Genomic DNA, 21,741 nt, shown 5'->3' with positions numbered 1-21,741 from the left:
ACAACTCAGTCCACAGCGGGCTTCTCGTGTGACTTGACGACTTGTACCACACAAAGCGTCCAGAGCAGGGCTCGGTGCGGGCAGAGGGTCGGAGGTCAGAGGTGGGTGCCTCAGGCTCTAGTCCCTACCTCCCAGCCTGGTGTGCCCCGATCCCCTCTGGGTCCTCCACCAGCCCTGGGGGTGCCCCTGGCAGGTGTGCCCGGCCTCGCCCTGGGAACGCAGGGCACTTCTGGGGCTGCGTCGGGGGTTGGCCTCAGAACCCCAGTGCCTGACGTGGGGGACCTCGCTTACCTGATGAATAAAAAGACAGAACCTCCCTCACCTCTGAATGTCCAGCCCGGGGCATTCTGCCCTCAGTCTTACATCCTCCAGGGAAAATGGATATCCTTTGAGCCCTGACCTTCAGCCCTTTACCTGGGCTGTGACAAACAGTGAAGGTGGTACACTGGGGTTCTCGAGCCTGTTCACACCTGCTGCTCTTTCCCCACTGACCTGAGTCACCTCTGGGCAGACTTACTGAAATGATACAAATTCTCCTGGGAGACCACTAAAAGCAGCATTGCAGTGGGTGTGAGGCCTGGAGTGGACTTGGGGGTAATCTGACACAAGCCTCATGGGGGCAAGTTGTGCCATCATACAAGGGCATTGGACAGAAGTAGGAGCTGGGTGCCCACCAGCCCCCCTGGAGGGCGATGAGTCTGGAGGCCAACAGGCAGCACAGCAGGAGGCTGCCCTCGGGGAGCTGGCCGTCAGAGCCCCCAGCGTTGCCCACAGCTGGTGGGGGGCCCACAAGGCCACACGCCACCTGCCCTGAGTGCTCCCCAGGTTGGGGGCCCTCCCCTGCCCCAGGCCAACCATTTCTGCTGAGACCTGCGAACCTCCACCCGATCCAGGAAATGCTTCCAGCCCCTTGCCGGGCAGAGGCTGAACCTGGGGACAGCCCGGCCACCTTGGTCACACGGGTGTGCTCCATGTCCTTTCCAGGATTTGAGGACTGTCCTGTCCCTGCCCCAGTCCCCAGGGGAGTTCCTGCACCCCGTGGTGTATGCCTGCACTGCCGTCATGCTGCTGTGTCTGCTGGCCTCCGCCATCACCTACGTCGTGCACCAGAGGTAAGGCCCGCTCTGCCCCTCACCTTCGAGGGCAGGCTCTCTCCTGCCCTCACGTAGCAAGGAGTCCCTGGAAGGTACTTCACAGGCAGCCGACCAGCTTGAGCCTGCCCAGCGCCCAGATGGCTCTGGCGGCCTAGGGTGGCCAGGTGCTGGGGGACAGCTTCGCCTTCCATCCCGGGCCTCCCCATGCTCATCAAATCAGCTGACACGCACTCTTTCTCCAATGGCACCATGTCAGTTCAGGGGCCCTGACAGCCCATGGTCTGAGGAAGTTAGAGTAGCTGCAGAAACTTCGAGCAGCCTTGCCCTCTGCTTTTCATCTACAGGAGAGTCCAGCTGGTTTTCTACAGAGCTGGTTTCCTGGCCACATCTGCCTGGAGGGGGTGGGGCATCACTTGAAGATGCGCTGGGTAATGTGAGGAGGGGTCCCGGCCACCATCAGGGTCAAGTCCATGATCAAAGTCATGGGCAAAGCCTAGGCTATGGTCATAACCATAGTCATGGGAAGAAGCTTGGGTGTGCCATGGCCATGGTCATAGGTAGAGGCTTGGGTGTGTCCAAGGCCAGGGTCAGGGGAAGAGGTTTGGGCATGTCCAAGGCCAGGGTCATAGGTAGAGGCTTGGGCATGTCCACGGCCAGGGTCATAGGTAGAGGCTTGGGCATGTCCAAAGCCAGGGTCAGGGGTAGAGGCTTGGGCATGTCCGAGGCCAGGGTCATAGGTAGAGGCTTGGGCATGTCCAAGGCCAGGGTCATAGGTAGAGGCCTGGGTGTGTTCAAGGCCACAGAGAAGCTGTGGTCATAATCACAGCTGCAGGCATAGGCTAAGAAATTTCATTTTGTCCATCGCCAGGGCTGGGGACTGGTCATGGGTATGTTCACAGCCACAGGCAGCGTCCTATCCAGGTACAGGCCCGGCTACAGGGAATCATGTCAGAGACAGTCAATCACGGCCTCCTCCTAAGGTACAGCCTCTGCTCAGAGAGGGAAGAACTCTGTCTGGGGAACCAGGAGGCGGGACTGGGTTTCCTCCCCATCCTCCCTCTGTGACATTGGACAAATCATAGAGTCCCAGGGCCTCAAGGTCCTCATCTGTCCAGTGACCAGAGATCTTCCAGTCACAGCATTCCAGGGTGATTTTCCAACAAACCACCCAAGGCCACATGCTAAGGTGGATTCAGCGTGTCCATCCATCTTTCCCCAACCTGGTCTCTCTGGTGTGCTTTTCCCTGCCCGTCTCCGTCCCGCTCCGAGGTCTTCAGCCCATTCCCCGCGTGGACGGGACGTGGCATTTGGAGAAAAGGGTTCACTTCTACGCTCTGCCCTGAGAGGCCGGTTCCTGACCTGAAATCTCCGTTCCTGCAGCGCCATCCGGATCAGCCGGAAAGGCCGGCACATGCTCCTGAACTTCTGCTTCCACGCGGCCCTGACCTTCTCCGTGTTTGCTGGTGGCATCAACCGCACCAAGTACCCGATCCTGTGCCAGGCGGTGAGTGCTGTTGGGTCTTCATTTTGCTACAAACTCTGAAGTGTTTGTCGACTCTCCTACCAAAGGGGAAATTTGTGATAACCGTCTTGTGTATGAAACCACGTTCAAGTGCTTGTTCAGGCTTCTTGTGAAGGGGACAGTTAAGCATCCAGTGCGTCTACACCTCTCCCACGCGAGTCTGACCGATTTGCTCAGCATTTGATCATGTCATTTAGTTTATTTTCCAATCGGACCAGTTTTCTCCAAGGCCTATGGTGACATGTTAATGAGACATTCATAGTCCAGGGCTCATCACAGAACGGGGCTCATCACAGAAACAGGGACGCGACCTGCCTCTCCTGCAGAGACAGGTGGGGTAGGAGCACAGGGGTGGGACGCCCTGCTCCCGCGGCCCAGGTAAGAGTCCGGGGATGTAGGTGCCACAGCTCCTTATCAGGGAGAGAGTACCATCACTGGCGGGTCGCCAGGGATTCAGGGCCATGGAAGAGACAAGCGGGCCCCACCCTCCAGGTGGGACTCGGCGGCCTTGTGCTGGGAGGCCTGGCTCTCTCAGGTGAAAGGGGAGCCCAGAGAAGTCACAGAGGGTCTCCTTCCCACCCCACAGCCCCGCCTGGCCTTCCTTAAAAGGGGGGAAAGGGACTTCCCCGGCGGTCCAGTGGTTAAGACTCCGCGCTTCCACTGCAGGGGGCACAGGTTTGATCCCTGGTCGGGGAACTAAGATCCCACATGCCGCGCAGCACGGCCAAAAGAAGGCGGGGGCGGGTAGTACGAACTACCCTCCGGTCCTGACAGAGCCCAGAAGGAGGCCCTTCTGTCAACTGTGAGTCAAGGACAGAAGGCCCAGTGCCTTTGCAACTGGACATCGAGGCCCCTCGTGCTCTCCCCCTCCAGCCTCTCAGCAGCCCGCCTACTCCTGGCCTCAGCTCAGCCCCGTGGACAGTCCCCTCCAGGCGGGCAGACCCCTCCAGGCAGGCAGACCCCTCCAGCACCCAGGCAGGGGCCAGGTGGGGCTTCCCCATGGACCACAGGGCATCTCACCAAGGACTCATTTGGTGTGTGTCCATCTGCTTGGACCACGTGGAGGGAGTGTCTCTGCCAGCACCCACCAGGACGTCACATGCACCCCTCGCAGCCTTGGTTGTGTGAATTAAACAACAGTTTATTGACAGCCATGAGGGCTGCTGCAGCCCAATTACCTGACCTCCACGCCCCCGTCCACACGAAAAATGACTTGTCCTCCTGCACAGACAGCAGCAGCTGGGCGACTCCTGGGTATCAGGGGCAAGAGGCTGCTCCCACAGGGGTACCTTGGGGAGGAATCAGGCTGTGATCTCCTCCCCCGACGCCCTCCCCCCTGCAAACAAGGTGCCAGACCCATGAGACAGGACCCGGGGGCCCTGTGGCCCAGTCTCCCCACGCTCCTCTACACAGAAGAGAGGTCACTTTTCTGCAAATCCATGTTAGGGCAAACCATCCCATTGGGAAGCCTATTCTGCCACCTGTTCCTGGACCCCAGCAGAAAAGTCAGCAGCACATCCCTGAAAACCACACAGAGGGGCAGACACACTTCCGGAAGCCTCTGGATAGCGTGGAAACACCCCTTGGGAGAGCCCCGGGAAATCCAATTTACCATTTGCCTGTGAACACCTGCTGAGACGTGGAGCCGTCTGGAAGCAGTGAAATGGATTTTGTTATCTTTATTCCACACTTTGCCACCAGCGCTCCACATGCCAGGACCCTGCAGTGGGAGCCCTGGGACCCAGCGGTGCAGCCAGCTCCAGGCACCCCCAGCCCCTCAGGTCATCACGGCCCTTACAGGCCTGGAAGCCCCGCCTCCCCCAACCGGGAACTGACCCCAAGACTGCGAGCCCAGACAGAGACTCCAGGGGCCAGGCGTCCTTGTGGCAGCCGAGGCCTGGCTGGTGCAGCTGGTTGGACCCCGAAGTGTGTGGTGGATGGGGGTGGACAGGCCTGGAGGGTCTGGAGAGGCAGGATCTGCAGAGGTCCTGTTGGTGTGAGACACGCTCGGTGCCCTTGTAGTGACAACCTCATGGCCCTGTCAGGGAGCAACCTCGGCTCTGGAGTCCGTGCTGGCCTGGCTTCCCGACCACGTTTCCAGGAGGAATCAGGGCCTTGCTCTCTGTCACAGACGAGCAGTAGGCCAGGTCTGGGGCAGTGAGAACGAGATTCCAGCAGGCCGGCCGGCCGTACGCGGGCTGAGCGTCGCCCACCGAGCGCCCAGAGGAGAGATGGGGAGAGAGAGCGGGTGCGGGGCTGGGTGGCCACAGCCGTGGGGCCGCCACTCGCTGGAGGAGAGAGAGCCCAGGGGACACAGCCCAGGACCAGGACGGTTGGAAGGTGTGAAGGTTGACATCCTGTGTCGAGCCGACCGGCCATGGCGCAAACATCTTTTTGGTCAAACCTCTTTCTGCGCACGTCTGTGAGGTGTGTCTGCATGAGGTGAACATTCGAGCCGTGGCCTGAGGAAAGCAGACTGTCCTCCCCGACACCGGCCTCATCCAGTCCAGGCGGACCTGGACAGAAGAGAAGACCCCCGAGTGTCCTGGGGCTGGGACCTCCGTCTCCCTCCTGTGGATTCGGGCTCAGACCGAAACCGCACAGTCGGCTGTCCTGCCAGCTGCAAATTCTGGGTGCCTCAGCCTCCGTGATCACACAAGCCAAGTCATTAGCGTAAATGTGGATTTGCTCCGGCCGGCAGCCAACCTGCCTGCACCGTGACAGCGACAGCTCACCACCACCCGAGGCCTGACACAGACCCTGCAGCCAGCCCTCCTCATCCAAGTGTCACAGGGAAATGTGTTACAGAGACGTGAGGAAGGAGAGCAGCCCAGAGCTAAGGATGGCTGCAGAGAACGGACGGTTGTTATGGCGATGAAACCGTGGCTGCGAGTCTCACTGAAGCACTCCCTGACACCGTGGGCACGGGCGGCCGCTGCAGGCCCCGCTAATCCCTGTGCATCAGCGCCAGCCCTGGGTCCGGAAGCACGGGCGGCGGCCGGCATGGCGGGGGGGCCGTCTGGACGCCAGGGTGACGACCCTGCGGTCGCTCCACGTGTCCAGTCTGAAGCTGGCGTCTGGCAGACAGAGTCCCGCTCTTCACACCTTCTCATCATCCACAAACTTGCACAGTCCGGGCGACGCTCGGAGCAGACGGATGAAAGGCAGACCTGGCTCCGCCACCTCCCTGCCCCCGCTCTGGGCTCCGGGTCCTCTTCCCGGCCTGGGACCAGCTCCAGAGGCCGAGGGTGGCGTTCCTCCTAAGGACGTGTCTCTGACTGTTTCTACTTACACGTGATGAGAGCCACTCTGCTGTCCTTCAGTCGAGGGCCAGGCCCGCAAGGTCCCCTTTCCTCCTGTTTCTGGTGCAGGGAGTTCTAGCCCCTCAATTCCTCATGCCTCCTCCTCTCAGCCAGGCTGGGGTGAGGCCGTGAGCTCAAGGCCCCAGGCACACACGGACCCATCACGAGGCCCAGGCCAGGCGGAGGGAAAGGCTGGGCTCTCCCACCTTCAGGGAGCTGTCTGAAACCGTAAACACAGCCCGGGGAGTTTTCCACCACCCCACAGCGTTCTCACCCATTATTACGGAGCCTTCTCATAAGTAAAAACGGAACCCTGGGGCTTCCCTGGTGGCACAGTGGTTGAGAGTCCGCCTGCCGATGCAGGGGACACGGGTTCGTGCCCCGGTCCGGGAAGATCCCACATGCCGCGGAGCGGCTGGGCCCGTGAGCCATGGCCACTGAGCCTGTGCGTCCGGAGCCTGTGCTCCTCAACGGGAGAGGCCACAGCAGTGAGAGGCCCGCGTACTGCAAAAAACAACAACAACAACAAAAAAAAACAACTGAACCCTGGAGTTGATAAATCATTATAATGATGCGATGTTACCTTTACTCATAGAATCTCTGTATTCCTTAAACATTGACATCCTTACAATTACAGCCATATTTTACTTGTCATTGCGAAATGTCAGGTTATTACTTCAAAGGTAACCTCATTTAACAGAATCGGATGGAGATGACGGGGTGTGGAATATGTAATCAGCTAAAGCAGAGCCGCCGCCATGGGCGACTGGGGCTGTTGCCATAGTAATGAGCGACTCCGACTGGCAGGGAGTGAACTTCAGCCTCTGACCCCAAAGCTCTGTATCTCACCCGCAAGCCGCAAACACCGGAATCCCAGGAGACCCCGCTGCGCCATCGCCCCTCCCTTCCTTTGGTGGGCACCGGTGGGGCTGAGCCATGCCAACCACACGGACGTGTGCACCCGGCCCACGTGCAGGAGGATGTGCTCGCCACTAGGACCATGCCCAGAGGGTCGTTCACACACCTCTCTGCAGTACGGCCATGCTGACCCGTTCAAGGGTCCTGGCAGCCCACGCGACTCCCTTGAGCTCCAGCCCCTGTGAAGTGTGGCATCTGCCCTGAGGACCCCAGTGCCCCCTGCCAGTCCCACTTCCCGTCACTGTTGAGCTGCCTCCTGAGGACGCAGCGGGGAGGGGCTCGGACTTGGGGGAACGTGTGCTGGTGGGGGCAGGGCTGGGGGTGGTTGGCTCACTCGCTCTCTCCCCCCAGGTGGGCATCGTGCTGCATTACTCCACACTCTCCACCATGCTGTGGATCGGAGTGGCCGCCAGGAACATCTACAAGCAGGTGACCAAGAAGGCCCCGCTGTGCCCGGGGGCAGACCAGCCACCGCACCCCAAGCAGCCCCTGCTCAGGTACTGAGTGCGCCTGGCCGCCCCACCACCAGGCTCCAAGAGACCCCGGCCCTGGACCTCCCTCTGGGGCTCTTGGCCACAGGGGAACTTGGGGCCTGAGGACGACCCGATGGCACAGGTGGCCAGGGGCAGGGTGGGGCCCTGATGCTGGGGTGAGTGCCCTCTGGTGCTGCTGAGTTCCTGCGGGGAGAACCCCAGCACCCATGTTGGGTGGGCATGGGGAGAGGTGGTTCCGCGGTGGGTCAGTGCCCTGGTCTTGGCTTTGGTTTATTCACGGGTCTCAGAGAGCTAAGAGGGGAGCCTCGTCTCAAGGTGACCGCGTGGCTCGGGCACGGATATGGAAGCCCTGCTCCAGCCAGTTGTCCCTGTTCCTTCCTTGGGCCGGGGGGGTTCGAGATGGACGTGGTCGGAACAGGCCTGGGGCCGATGGGAGCCCCAGACCCCCTTTCAGCATGGGAGCCAGGGAGACGCTGGGGCACCAGCCTGCCGGGGCCACGGCAGGAGTGCATCTCACTTCACGCCAAGGAGCGATCTCGGCTCCTTTAGACAAGGACACACCTGACCCCGTCACTGGGCAGCCGTCCGTGGCGATCAGGGTTTTGCTGGGCTCTGCCCTTCAATTCTCTGAGCCAAGACTGAACCCAAATCGGCCGTCGGCAGGAGCCAGGCTCAGATCGGCCTACGTGGCCCTGAGCCTGGGCACCAGCTGCCCAAAGCCATCCGGCTGCCACCGTCTCCAGGACGTCACCTGAGCTCGGAGAGCACAAGCCTTGGCTGCCCACTGAGCTTCCCCAGGGTACCCGCTGGTGGTGATGTGCAGCTCAGCCAGAGGCCGCCCTGGACACTGGGGCTGGGGGTGTGGAGGGGGACCCTTGGCGTTTGGGAGCCTTTTGCCTGGGATTCCTGAGACGATCCCAACCAGGTGGTCCCTGGGAAAGGCAGCTGCTGCCGCTGTGAGGTTGTGGCCCACGCGGGGGCACCAGGGACACCCGGGCCCTCGGACCGAGCTCCATCTGGCTTTGCATTTGGAGGGACGTGGACCAGCGCTCAGTGAGCCCACAGCCCAGCAGAGCGCCCATTCTGAGGCAGATTAAAAAGCTCCCTGTGTTATTTAAGTGGATAGTGACCGCCCCCCCCAACACCTCCCCGTCCCCGCCCCCAGGCTTCCGACACTATTTGATTTTCAGGTGGAGCAGACGCGTTGCCACGTGGCAAGCAGGGGCAGTGGCGCTTTCGCAGTGACTTGGGCCAGGGAGGCGGGATTTCATCATCTCGTCTCCTGCCAGGGAGGCCCCAGGTCCCCTGGGTTTAAAAATCACTCTCCAAATGCGTTTGTGGGTCTGAAATTGATTGAAGCGCTGCCTGGTTGCTTGAGGACTGGGGTGGAGCTGTGGAGCTTGCTCTGCTTTCCTCTGACAGCTTCAAAATGCACGTGACCTGGCTGGGCGCCCAGCACCGTGGGGCTCCGTGACCTGGGGCCTGGGGTGGGGACTGCCCCAGCCGCGCCGTCACACCCGCAGGTCACTCAGGGAAACTGGCCGCTCCTGGTGCTGCCCGGAGGCCACTGTCACACCCCCGCCCCGGCGTCCACTTCCTTTAGTACAAAGGGCCTTGACACTGGGGCGTCCGCGTAGCACTGTGACCCCAGTAGCTCCCTCGGTTACCAGCCTGCCAGTCGCCACCCCGTCCCGGCACGCACACCCGCCACGGGTGCAGATGTTGGAGGGCGGGGGCTTCTGCTTCCGGCTCCCACCACCACCAGCACAGTCTGCTCTCTCGGGCCCGGCCCGGCCGGGGGCTGGCGGCGAATGTGATGGGCCTGGGCCTTCTCCAGAGAGACCAGAGGCTGATCATGGGGACCCCAAAGGCTGGCGGGAGCCGTCAGGGACCAGAGACTTTCGTCCCCGGCCCCCGGGGCTCACATTCTGCCCTCCACACTCCAGGCCCCGCAGCCTCTGCCCTCAGCCTCCTCAACCGGAAGCATCCTAACCGGTGGGGCTCTTCCCACCGGCCCCGCAACAGGCGTCCTTTTACTGTGTCCTTGACCCCACTCCCAAGACTGGAAAGTCACCTGGGCTTTACCAACAGCAACAGGAAGTTAGCTGCTGGGACTTCCTGAGAGGGAAGCGCCCCAAAAGGCCACGTGCTGCCAGGGCATGGTGCGTAAGCTGTCAGGACAGAGCGCACCATGTCTTGCTGGACCCTCGGGGAGGGCTGGGCGGCACAGGCAGTGGCCAGAGCCCCTGTGTCCTCCCAGCCCAGCTCTGCAGTTTTCCACTGAGAAATAAAAAGAAAACAGTTGTGAAATCCCACACAAATATGAAAATAGTTTTCTCCATTTCTGCAAAAATGGCCATTGGACTTTGGATAGAGATTGCATTGAATCTGGAGAGCATGTGAAGATGTGTTACCATTTTAACATTATTGGCAGCAACCAATCTGTAAACACAGGATGTCTTTCCATTCTTCTTTTATTCCTCCCGGGAATGTTTTACAGTTTTCAGCACACATATCTTGTGCTCCGTGGTTAAGTTTTTTCCTAAGTATTTTTTTATGCTGTTGTAAATGGGATTGTTTCCTTAGCTTTATATTCAGGCTGTTCATTGCGTACGTATAGAAATACAACTGATTCCTTGTGTTGATCTTGTGTCCTACAACTTGGCTGAAATTGCTTACTAGCTCCAGCAACTTTCCGTGGATCCTTTGGGATCTTATATACCTCATGTCATCTGCGTGTAGGGAGTATTACTTCTTTGTTTCCCATTTGAATGCTTTTCTTTCTTTTCTTGCCTAATCGCTCTGGCTAGGACTTCTAGGACTGTCTTAGTCCTCTCTCTTTTTCTCTTAGTCCAGCTAATAGTTAGCCAATCTTGTCAATCTTTTTGAAGAACCAACTTTGATTTCATCAATTTTCTCTATTTTTTAATTTTTCATTTTTGAAATAGGCGACATTTATTGAGCACATACTCTGTCACGCTCTGCGCTAAAGGGCAGGCACGTGTTTTATGATTATTCACAGTTTGTTTAGAACAGAAAATGTGTCTGACGCAAAGTAAGTTTAATAATACCTCATAGTTTACACAGTACTTTCACACACATTAGAGGGAACATGACTATTTCTATTTTACAAAATAAGGAAACTGAGGCATAAAGAGATTCGAGGGTTGTCCCAGTTCATACATCAGCAGCTAATTAGTGATCGCCTCTACTGTATTTATCTCTGCGCTAGTGTCTATTATTCCCTTCCTTCTGCTGATTTGAATTCAGTTTGCTCTTCTTTGTCCCAGTTCCTTACAGTATAAAGTCAGATTCCCGATTTGAGATCTTTCTGTTTTGACTCTACAACTTATGGCTATGAATTTCCCTCTGGGCAATGCTTTTGCTGATCCCACAGGTTGTGGTGTGTTGTGGGGTTTATTCATTCATCTCAAGGTCTTTTCTGATTGTCCTTGTGATTTTCTCTTCTACCCACTGGTTATTTATGAATGTGTTGTTTATTTTCCACAGATCATTCGGTTGTCAGGGGTGGGGTGAATCTCTCTAGAATTGTGCTGACAGTCTTAGAGACAGCTGAGTGAGGGGATTCCAGATGGACTGAAGGGCCCCGTGGCTGAGGGGAGAGATCTTGACTCCAGTGATGGGAAACATACTACTTCATTCCTTCCGGTGTTTGGAAAGCTCTGAGGTCAGGGTCAGGAGCCGGGAGGGCCTGGGGTGGAGGCGGGTTACTTTGCAGGTTCTGCTGTGGGGCTGCACGGCCAGGTTAGCTGTCTGCTTTCTCTAGGTGAGGAATGGAATGGGTGTGGAGTGTGGGCTCTAGGGGAGCACCTCGATTCAGGCCCCGGGCCAGGCCCAAGGGTCACCGAGCAAGAGTCAAGGCCTTTACGGTCTCTCATGGCTGTGAGCTGAGTGTGAATTGGGTCCCTGGCCCGTCAGTCCTGCCTCAGGGCTTCCTGCTGGGGTATCACCACCTGGAACAAAAGGGTGTACATTTAGACAAGGAGGTGCTACCCCTCAGCTTTGGGGGTGGGTGTCTGGGGATGGGACAGACTTAGAGTCTCAGCTGGGCCCAGGGTGTCAGCACCAGGACCTTCTGGTTTTCTTGGGGGGGGGGGCGGGTAGGCCTTGGGGAACCAGCACATAGGCAGCACAGGAAGCATTGTGAAGGGCGAGGGGGAGAGCGGAGGTGGGAAAGAACAGCAGGGGGCGAGAGAGGACCCTGCCCCACAGGGGAGCCGCCCAATGAGGGGGCAGGACTGGACCATGGACTCGGCCAGGAGCCCGGTCCAGCTCCCAAGGGCCCACCCAGCCCAGCCTCCACCACCAGGCCCCCTGATCCAGGACACAGCGCCGCCCACCCATGACAGGGTCCCCTCACACCAAGATGCCCGGAGGGACTCAAGGCAGAGCTCCCCACTCCTGCCGCCACTGCCCAGTGTCCATGCAGCCCTGGTCCAGCCTTCGGTCCCCAAGGTGCCAATGCTGTTTCTCAGAGGCCCCAACACAACTAATAGTGTATCCACGAGGGACACAAAACCACACCCACACTCCTGTGTGTCCACATGGACCCGAGCACACGCCCAGCACCCTGGTGTGTCCACGTGGACCCGAGTGCACACCTGGCGCCCTGGTGTGTCCACGTGGGCTCAGGTCCACGTGGACCCTGGTGTGTCCACATGGTGTGTCCCTGGTGTGACCCTGGTGTGTCCACGTGGACCCGAGCCCACACCCAGTGCCCTGGTATGTCCACGTGGACCCAAGCACACGCCCAGCGCCCTGGTGTGTCCATGTGGACCCGAGCCCATGCCCAGTGCCCTGGTGTGTCCACGTGGACCCGAGCCCACGCCCAGCGACCTGGTGTGTCCACGTGGACCCGAGCCCACGCCCAGCGCCCCGGTGTGTCCACGTGGACCTGAGCGCACGCCCAGCACCACCACACACAGCAGGCGGCTCAGTACGGCACTAGCACCGTCACCCCCACGCCAGTGTCAGGAAGCTGGGCGTTGCTCCACGTTGTTCTCGTCTCCTCCCCAGGAGGAGCCCCCCTCTTCCCAGCCTCCCGTCCTCTGTCACCCCGGCCCCCCTCAGCCACTGTACTCCCTTCAGACCGCTCTCCGTCCCCCAGGCCTCCCGCCCTCAGTGCCCTTCCGTCCAACCCCCATCCCTCCAGAGTCCCCTTGTAACGTGGAAGCACGCAGGGCCCCAACGCCGGATGCCGGTCCCCAGCCTGAGCCCCCGCCCTCCCCCGGCAGCCCCCGCTAGGCCGCCTGCTTCCACCACGTGGTGACGGCCCCTCCCCACGCCTGCCACTCCCTTTGCTCCCACAGGGCCGTACCCCCAGATCCCACAGAACGCTGCTGGCAGCCGCCCCAGTACATCTAAAGGGGGCTTTGCTGCGTCCTCCCCCTGGACCGAGGGAGAGGACTGCCTCTGCCTCTTTGTCGCCTCAGAACCAGGCTCACAGCTCTTCCTCATTAAATGTCAAATCCACATGCAGATAAATGATAGTGATTCAGTAAATATTTTTTAATTTGGTCTTGAATGCATAACCTCAGTGCTAACCTGCGCTGGGCGTGGGAGGAAAGCAGTCTGATCAAAACTCTGTTCTGACGTGAGGACCAGAGGCTCGGCTATCATCACAGGACTCCCGGGGTCCCCCCTCCCCTGCTCAGCACGGAGGTGGTGGCTGCTTGGCTGTGGTTCCACAGAGGGACCCACACAGGGCCGCAGTGGGAGGAGACTCCTCAAGCTGAGTCTGGGAGAATCTGCACAGGCTAGCACGCTGGGGAGGGGTTTCTAGGAATGTAGACGCTGGGTGAGGGGTGATAAAGCACAGCTCCGGGAAGAAACGCAGACGAGGCCTTGAAGGGGGCTCGTTGTACTCACAGAGGGGGCCACGGAGCCATGCCAGGCACAGAAAGCACAGCCAAGGTACTCGACCCAGAGGTGCGGACCTTGCTGGGGCCCGGGGTGCAGTTGAGGGGCACTGGCACCAGGGAATTTCACTGGGTGGTCTGAAAGCAAACCAAGCAGCAGGAACAAGCAGAAGACCAAGTCCAGGGCTGGGTCTGCCGCGCGGGTTCAGCCGGTCGGGGTGTGATTTGCAGCGTGGGGCTGAGAAGGTGCTGAAGCTCCAAGCAAGAACCCAAGTGGAGGATTCTTCACATGGGAGCACCCTCCAGGAGCAGAATGCACACAGGGTTTCTGCCCAGGGAAGCCGGCTGCGGGCGCATTCGGATCTGCCCTGGGGACCGGCTGCACAGGCTCCCCTGCAGCCCGACCGCCACAGCTGGTGACCTCCAGACCCTGGAGGAAGCAGGCACCCCCAGACCTGCCACTGGCACAAGTCTCCGGGCCAACCCACCACGTGGGACACCCTCATCCGTCAGTGACATGGGGAAACACCAAGACCCAGGTCCCCAGCCGCCAGCCTCAGAGAGCAGAGCCGGCCTGCTGGTCAGCACTTCCAAGTGTCAGCGGGGAGGAGAGGGAGAAAGCTGGGGAGGGAGAGCCTGGCTGAGAGACACAAACAGAGAAAACGAGGCAGGCGTCCACACTGAGGGCCCAGGAGCCGTGGCTCAGCCACTGCTGAAAGGCCACCACCACGAGGAGGGCTCAGCACCCAAACTTCATGACTGTTGGTCTCTTTAGCCTCGTTCAGGCCCTTCTCTGTCCACGTCTCTACCTTCCCTGCCTGCGTCATCCCCACGGAAGGTGTCGCGTGTAACCTGGCGATCGTGAGTCTCCAAGCCCAGCCGCTCGCGGGCCGTTCAGCCAGCGCCAGGGGAGCCACTAGGACAGCTGTGCAGGGTGCCGTCCACAGCCTCTGTGGATGGGCTGGGTGGCCAAGGCCCCTCCGCCAGCCTCTCCGGGTGGACAGACCTCTCCACCCCTCCCACTCCCTTAGTCTCAGTCCATTCGGGTGATGAAAACAAAACTCCACAGGCCGGCGGCTTAAACAACAGACACTTGTTTCCCACGGTCTGGAGGCCGACCGTCCAGGACAAAGGCACCAGCAGCTTCAGTGTCTGGTGAGGACCAGCTTCCTGGTTGCTAGATGTCCGTCTTCTCACTGCGACCTGACATGGCAGAAGGGGCTGGGAGCTCTCTGGGGTCACTTATAAGGCGCTAATCCCATTCGTGAGGGCTCCGCTCGCATGGCCAAGGCCCCACCTAATACCACCACCTTGGGTTTAGGATGTCAACATGGGAACGGGGAACATTCAGTCCACAGCAGTCGGCCAAAGGAAGTCTACCTCAGAATCAAACGGAGCTTCTTGCTGTGATTTTACCGATGCTCAGGGGCTAATTCCCAATTTAGATGCATGTGATTACATCCTAATTTTGCAATCTGTTCTGCCCTTTCTGATAAAGTGCACCTAGGTAGTTTCCTATTACTTAAGGTCAGCTGGTGGATTTCTTATCTGAAAACTGCAGTTGGCGCTGGTGCCGAGGTGCCTACACCCTGGATGACAGGCGCCTGCAGAGCTGAGGCCCCTGGTTCGTCCATTAGCCCACGTGCAGTTGGCCTCGACCCTGGACGGCCCTGCCTGGTGGAGGGATAGTTCACTGGGGCTCTCTCTGCCAGGAACCCCTTCTCGCAGCAGTGATTAAAGACGGCCAGGGGCTTAGGACGTGCTCGGCAAGCGCCGGGCCAGGCGGAACCACACAACCCCCCGGCACGGCCACAGGGGCAGAGGGCTCCGGGGCCGTCGGTGAATCGAGAAGGACCCTCCAAGTCCGACCCCCGGAGCCCCGGGAGGCCACACCTGGGATCACGTCCTGGCTCACAGACCTGGCCCAGGAACACAGGGCTCCTTCTAGGTGAAAGCAACCACACGGCCCCACGTGCTGGCACCTGTCACTGAGAGAATCATGGCAATTGGGGTGCGGTTTCATGCTGGTCATCGTAAAGCGCCCTGGCTACATGTTAAATGCAGGGCACACTCTGAACAGGAGATGGTCTTGGAGCATCTGCATGGCGTAGTCAGGGCTCGGACAGGCGTCCCTCACTGTGTGGCCCTGAGGCCTTCATCCACCAGCTTTTCTCCAGGCCTCAAATCCTCAAGGGTTATCACCCTCCTCTGTCCACCCCGGTCAGTGCAAGCTGGACGTAAGGGTCTGCATCTCAGAGGCACATCGGTGGCTCTAAAAGCCACACACCTGGGCGATGGATGTGGACGGCTCTCTCACCTGAGCTGAAATCATCAACCTGATCTCTCGTATTTCAGAAGTCCTGAGCAACACAAGGAACGCTAACTGCACCAGGAGATGGACGCCTATCTGATGGACACCGGGTCTGAAGGGCGGTGCCTGGGCAGGTTCACAGGTCATCCTCCCTCCAGCTTCCATCCCCCCCACCCCGACTGCATCTCCCTGTGGCTCAAGGACACAGGGAGGCCTGGCAGCAGTGACCCCCGTGAGAGTCGTTCATATCCGCTCATCATGTCAGCGCGTCTCGTCCACAGAGACCCAGGCTCCACGAGGGCACGGACCAGCCAGGGTCTGTCGGCTGACGGCGGTTCCTCGGGCTCTCCTAGGGGAGGGCGCCTTGAGCACGTCTGGCACCGGACAGTGGATCGACTGCCCAGCGGGGCGAGGGGGACTCATGGCCCTCACCCCACAGTCAGGACCCTCACCACAGCCTGACGCGGCTTCTCCTCCCAGGTCCTTTCTGGGGGCCCCTTCACCCACTGGTCCCTTCTGGTGGCCGAGCCGCAGAGGGAGAAAGTGGCCTCTGCTGGCCTCCATCCTCTCTTGTGGCCCTTTGGACCCTCGGGGAAGCGATGCTCCCCCTTGACCTGGGAAGAGGGTCCTCCACTCAGCTCAGCTGACACGGGAAAGGCACTGGGGAGGCCGCGGGGATTTCAAAGTCAGGTTTCCCTGCGGCCCTGGAGGCTTACGGATTACTAGCCTAAAAGCGGAAAGAGGGGACTCTTAAACAAAAGCCCGTTTAAAATACTGAAGCTCAAGTAGATGGGACCTGCGCTGCTGGAGCCAGAAACCCCAGTGGCCTGAGCTCACTGTGTGCCCGTCGCTGACACCACACCCTTGAGGGCAGCTGAGCCTGCCTGGAGCTGGGGATGGGCACACGCAGGGGCTCCTCACTCAGCCCCACAGCTGCCCGCCCAGGACCCGAGCGGCTTCGGCAGGGACAGCGCCCTCCATCTGGGCACTGCGCTGGCTGTCCAGCATTCTCTGTCCCAGGAGCTGGTTTATTCTGACTGGACGCTGGCTCCAGCCAGGCGAGTGTGCAGGGCAGGGCCGAGGCCCAGCTCAGAGGACAGGATGGGGGACGGTCAGGTGCCCGGGCAGGCGGGGTCAGAGCTGCCAGAGCCCACACTCTCCAGGCTCTGCGGCACCCCAGGCTCAGGGAGAGGGCTGGTCCTTTCTCTTTCTCTTCCTTTTTTTTTAAACTTTTTTTTTTTTGAGAAATAGAGCATTTACACCCCAAATAAGTCTAAAATATCAGCACAGGTTTATGAAATTTTCGTGTGCCCTTCAGGGGAAGAAACAGAAGCCTCCTCTGTGGAAACCTCAGCCGTGCCCACACCCAGCCCCCTCCCTGTCCTCATTCATGACTTTTATTGCCTTTTTTAATAGTTTTACCCCCCAAGTATGCACCCCTAAACACCAGTTTTGTCTGCACTGACTTTGAGCCGTATCCACATGGAATCGCTCATTTCATATTTTTATCTGGTTTCTTTCACTGCACAGCGTGTTTTTCAGACCCGTCTCTGTAACTGTGTCACCATCTGGCTGTGTGACGTGGACAAATGACCAGTTCTCCTGCAGTTACGCTGCTCCTGGTGGCGCCGGAGGGGGGGTGTGACCCCACCAAACCCCTCAGCCCTTGCCCCTTTCCCTCGGGGGGACCTCTTGGGGGTCCCATCTGCCGTCCCCTGCTGAGCACCCAGCCTCCTCCCATCCTCCCTCTGGGCCGTGCATCCGTCCATCTGTCTGTCCTTTGCCATAGGACAGCACACACCCCCTGCATCACCTGGGGCTGCTGGTGTTACCAACAGCTGTCCCGACTCCTACCAGCTGGAAAGCACCCTCTGAAGCAGGAGTCTGGGGCACGAATGCTGCGTCCGGTTAACAAACCCGTCATTCTCTACAGATGCCTCGCACACTCAGCTCTGTGGTTCCACCGCCACTTACACTCCTGACTTCCGCCTGGGACGGGAATTTCTGGGTGGTGTAAGCTGGGGACCAGGTTCGTTTCCTGCTCCTGTTGGAAAACATCACCACAAATTCAGGGGCTTAAAACTACACAAATTTATCATCACACAGTCGTGGGGTCAGACGTCTAAACCAACCCCCCTGGGCTAAATCCACATGTGGACAGGGCTGGCCCTTCCGGACGCTCCAGGGTCGAATCCATTTTCGTGCTTTTGCCCGCTTCTAGTGGTGGCTGCACCCTCGGCTCGCGGCCCCTCCAGCACTGGGGTCACGACCTCACGGAGAGGCTGCGGCTGGACTAGAGTTGGCTGGTTGGGGTGGAGAGTGGAGGCTGCGGCAGGAAGGTCCATGCGGGGGCGGGGGAGCCGGGGCAGGTGGGGGGCGGAGCATCCCCACCGTGGAGCGCCCAGCGGCCGCAGCGAGAACAGCCGCCCTGGCCGAGGGGCCGGAGGCGGCCTCCAGCGCCCTCTGCTGACCGAGCCTGTACGACGCCCCGCGACCTGTACTCGGCATGCCGCCCCCCCCCCCCGCCCCGCATTTGTGGACTTGGAGCCGGAGCAGCCCAGGCAAAGGCCAGGCGAAGCTCCCTGCAGAGGAAGAGGCGCCCGGGGGCTGGAGGGCGCCTGGCCGGAGGCAGCAGAGAGGCCGTGACCGCTCACCCTGCAGGACTACAGGGCCAGGGCACAGGCTGGGTCCGGCTGCAGCCTGGCCTTGGCGGGGAGGACGGTGTCAGCTGCGTGGGCCCCGACTGTCCACCGCGGGCAGAGCAGAGCCAACCTGCTGGCTCCAGGGCCCCGGGTGCCTCTCGGCCTCCAGGGAAGAGAGAGGCGGCGGCAGCACTGAATGGCCCGGGCGGAGACCCACGGCGGGGTCTCTGGTCAAGCTGTCCCCCCCACCCCCCGGCTGTGGCTTAGCCATGTCGCCCGTTTCTCCATCGACCCAGACACCAGAGAAGAGACCATCCTGGGCCCCCCGCTGCAGGGCTTCTTGGGGGCTCCCTGAGCCATGGGGCCACGGGGGGGCGGTGCAGGCTTGAGCAGGGGTCCGTCCCATGCGTGTCACATCCCGTGGGGCCGCCTGCCGATGCACCTCACCGTGTGCTAAAGGCGTCTCCTGATCAAACCCCAGGTTTCTCTCTGAGCAGCCCCGTCAGCAGTGGGAGCCGAGCGGCTGCAACACGGGGGCCCGGGGGCCCGGAGGCCCGCAGGCCAGACCCCTGTGCTGCGTGGCTGGAGCAGGACCCTCGGGCCGGTCCGCAAGCATTCGCTCCCCTGGGAAGACTTCCCCAACTCACTGAGGCGGTCGGGCCATCGTCCCTGCAGTTTTATCTGGCCTGGCCGCTGCCCCGCCTCGCGCTGGGCTGGAATCCCGGAGGCTGGCTCACGGCGCCTGCAGGGTCTGCAGGCGCTGCTCATTTCCCTGGGCCCCTGCACGGGGGCGGGAGCACCCCCAGCCTCTGGCCCTCAGGCTGCCCCTCACTCAGGCCTCGGGCCACACTGGCCTGTGGCAGCACCCTGTGAACCTGGCCAGCTTCCGGGCACGTCGCTTCCCCTTCCTCCTGCTCCGGGCTGGCCGGGCGGGCGGCGTGCTCACGCCCGGAGCCCCAGGGAAGGCACTCAGAGCTCATGCCCCGAGGTGCTCGGACGAGTGCAGGGGCCTGCCCCCCTGTGCCCGCTCTCACCTACAAATAGCGGATGTCCCACGAGAACAGAGACTCGGCACCTCTCTTCAGAGGAAGGTGCAGTGCTGGCGGCAGCTTGAGGGGAACGGGGTGGGCGAGGCCCGGAGAACATGCAGGTGACCCGGGCATGCAGGGAACAAAGCAGACGGCGCGGCAGGCGCAGAGGAGGTGAGCCTGGAGCCGCAGGACGGACGGAGCAGCGGGAGGGCCCAGGGTCCAGGCAGAGACAGAAAGGGGAGGCCCAGGCAGGAGTGAGCCTGGAGGGGCTGCAGGCAGCGATGCGGGTCTGGCCCGCGGAGGTGCTTGGAGGGGCTCAGTCACCTGTCACTGGTTGTCATCAGGCTGAAAGTGCTGCCTACACAGGCCCCGCCTCCCAGAAAGAGCTCTGAGAGTTTCTCTTCAAGTGGGGAGCCCCCAGCCTCACCCCAGGAAGGGAGGCCCTGGTGGAGGGGCCGTGCTCAGCTGTTCTCTCCATGGGGAGACCCCTAGCCAGACTGGATGGGACACAGCCAAGTGTCCCTGTCCACTGTCAGGCTTCCCTCCAGGACCACACGGTCCTGATGCTGGGGCTTCGTAGTCTATCCTGCAGTCCGTCTTTTTTTCAGGATGGCCTTCGATAGTCCAGACCCTTTGCATTTCCATATCAATTTTAGAATAAATTATCCACTTAAAAAAAAAGAATCTGCTGGGATTCTGGTTTGATGTCATCGTAAACAGCACTTTTATTTTCCAGTGGTTTCCTGCTCATGTACAAAGTATAACTGACTTTTTGTGTGATGAGCTCATAACCGTCTAAATTCTCCCGTTAGTCCCAGCAGTTGTCTTGGAGACGCCACAGCATTTTTCAGGTAACGAGTCAGGTCACCTGCAAACAGAAATGCACTTACTTCATTCTCACTGGTGCCTTTACTTCTTTGCTGCCTCGTCAGGGTGCCGGGGTGTCCAGGACCCGTTCGCAGGGACTGGGGGGAGGGGCACCTTGTCCGTTCCTGATCTTGGGGAAGCTCTACCGTCTCACCATCAAGGATGACACTGGCTACCAGTTTTCATAGACGCCTCCCAGCAGGTTGAGGAGATTCATCGATTCCTAGTTTGCTGAGATTTTTTTATGATGAATGCATCTTAAATTTTCTGAAATGTTTTTGCTACACCTATTAAACAATCACATGGCTTCTCCTTGCGTTTATATGATGAACTGCATTGATCGATGTTTATGAATAACAGGCTAATTTGCATTTCTGTGATCATTCTTACTTGGTCATGATGCTTTGTCCTTTTCATAAAGTCCTAGATTTCATCTGCTGACACACTGTTGGAGATGTTTGTGTCTGTGTTCCTGAGGGTTGCTGTGTGTAATCAACTCTTTTTTAAATGTCTCCATCTGGGCTGGGTATCAGCTCATGCTGGCCTCGTAAATTGAGTCAGGAGGTGTTCCCTCCTCCTTTATTTTCCGGAAGAGCCCATATCAGATTGGTGTCCTCTCTTCCTCAGATGTGTGTTCTGATTCACTGGGGACACTCGCAGAGCCTGGAGCTTCTCTGTGAGATGTTTGTGGATACTGAAGTCAGTGTTTTCACTAGAAAGAGAGTATCCAGATTTTCTAATGCTTCTCGTTTCAGTTTTGCTAACTTGTATTTTTCTCAAGGAATTGATCCATTTCATGTAAGTTGCTAAATAGTTAGTGTACAGTCCTTTATAGTTTACTCATGTTTCCAGTGTCTGTGGGTGGACAATGCTGACCCCTCCTTCCTGATGCTGGCAAGTTGTGCTCTCTCTCTTTACCCCTGATCAGTCCAGCTATGAGTGTATCGCTTTGTTGACTTTTTTTTTTTTTCAGGAAATGAATTTTGGCATGATAATTTTCACTATTTTTTGTCTCCTTTTTTCATTTATTTCTGTCCCTGTTTTTGTCATCTTCTTCCTCCTGGTTACTTTGAGTCTACTTTGCTCTTTTGTTTTTCTGCCCTGTTGAGGTGCAATCTTCAGTCACTGAACTTTAGACCTTTCTTTTTTTCCTCATAGAAATACTCATGGCTATGAGTGTCCCTCTAAGCCCTGCATCCCAGAAATATTATACTGTATTTTTTCTCATTCTGATTAAAATATTTTCTAAATTCCCTTATGATTTCTTCTTTGACCCATGAATTATTTAGAAGTATGTCATTTCATTTTTCAGATATTTGTGGTTTTCCTAGTTAGTTTATTGCTATTAGTTTCTAATTTAATCTCACTTTGATCAGAGAATAAACTCTGTATGATTTCGATACTTTTACGCTTATCAACACTTGTTTGATGGAGCATCACATTGTCTGCGATGGTAAATAGTGTGCACTTGAAAAGAATGAGTGCTATGCAATTATTGGGTGTGATGTTCTAGAAAGAGCAATTAGGGAAAAGATTAATGTTATTGTTCAGATCTTCTATTTCTTTACAAATTTTTTGCCTACTTGTTCTATCAATTGATAAGAGAGGGGAATTCAAAACATCAACTATGATTTTGGAATTGTTTATTTCTCCCTTTAACTTTGCCCATTTTTGCTTCACA

At 58.5% G+C, this 21,741-nt stretch overlaps 1 protein-coding gene across 1 annotated transcript in view; it reads left to right on the top strand.

The window, feature by feature from the left end:
* The window catches only part of ADGRA1 (adhesion G protein-coupled receptor A1), a 33,996-nt gene that overhangs the window by 7,609 nt on the left and 4,646 nt on the right, over positions 1 to 21,741 (top strand). The window contains exons 3-5 of the mRNA XM_081247134.1: positions 985 to 1,112; positions 2,475 to 2,598; positions 7,188 to 7,333. Coding sequence (XP_081103260.1) covers positions 985 to 1,112; positions 2,475 to 2,598; positions 7,188 to 7,333 — 398 coding nt within the window. The remainder of the gene's footprint in view (positions 1 to 984; positions 1,113 to 2,474; positions 2,599 to 7,187; positions 7,334 to 21,741) is intronic.

This window comes from Mesoplodon bidens (assembly GCF_964165515.1).
Source record: "Mesoplodon bidens genome assembly, chromosome: 1".
NCBI classification, from domain to species: domain Eukaryota; kingdom Metazoa; phylum Chordata; class Mammalia; order Artiodactyla; family Ziphiidae; genus Mesoplodon; species Mesoplodon bidens.
Note: the sequence above shows the minus strand (reverse complement) of the source record. Positions and strands in the feature narration are given on the sequence as shown.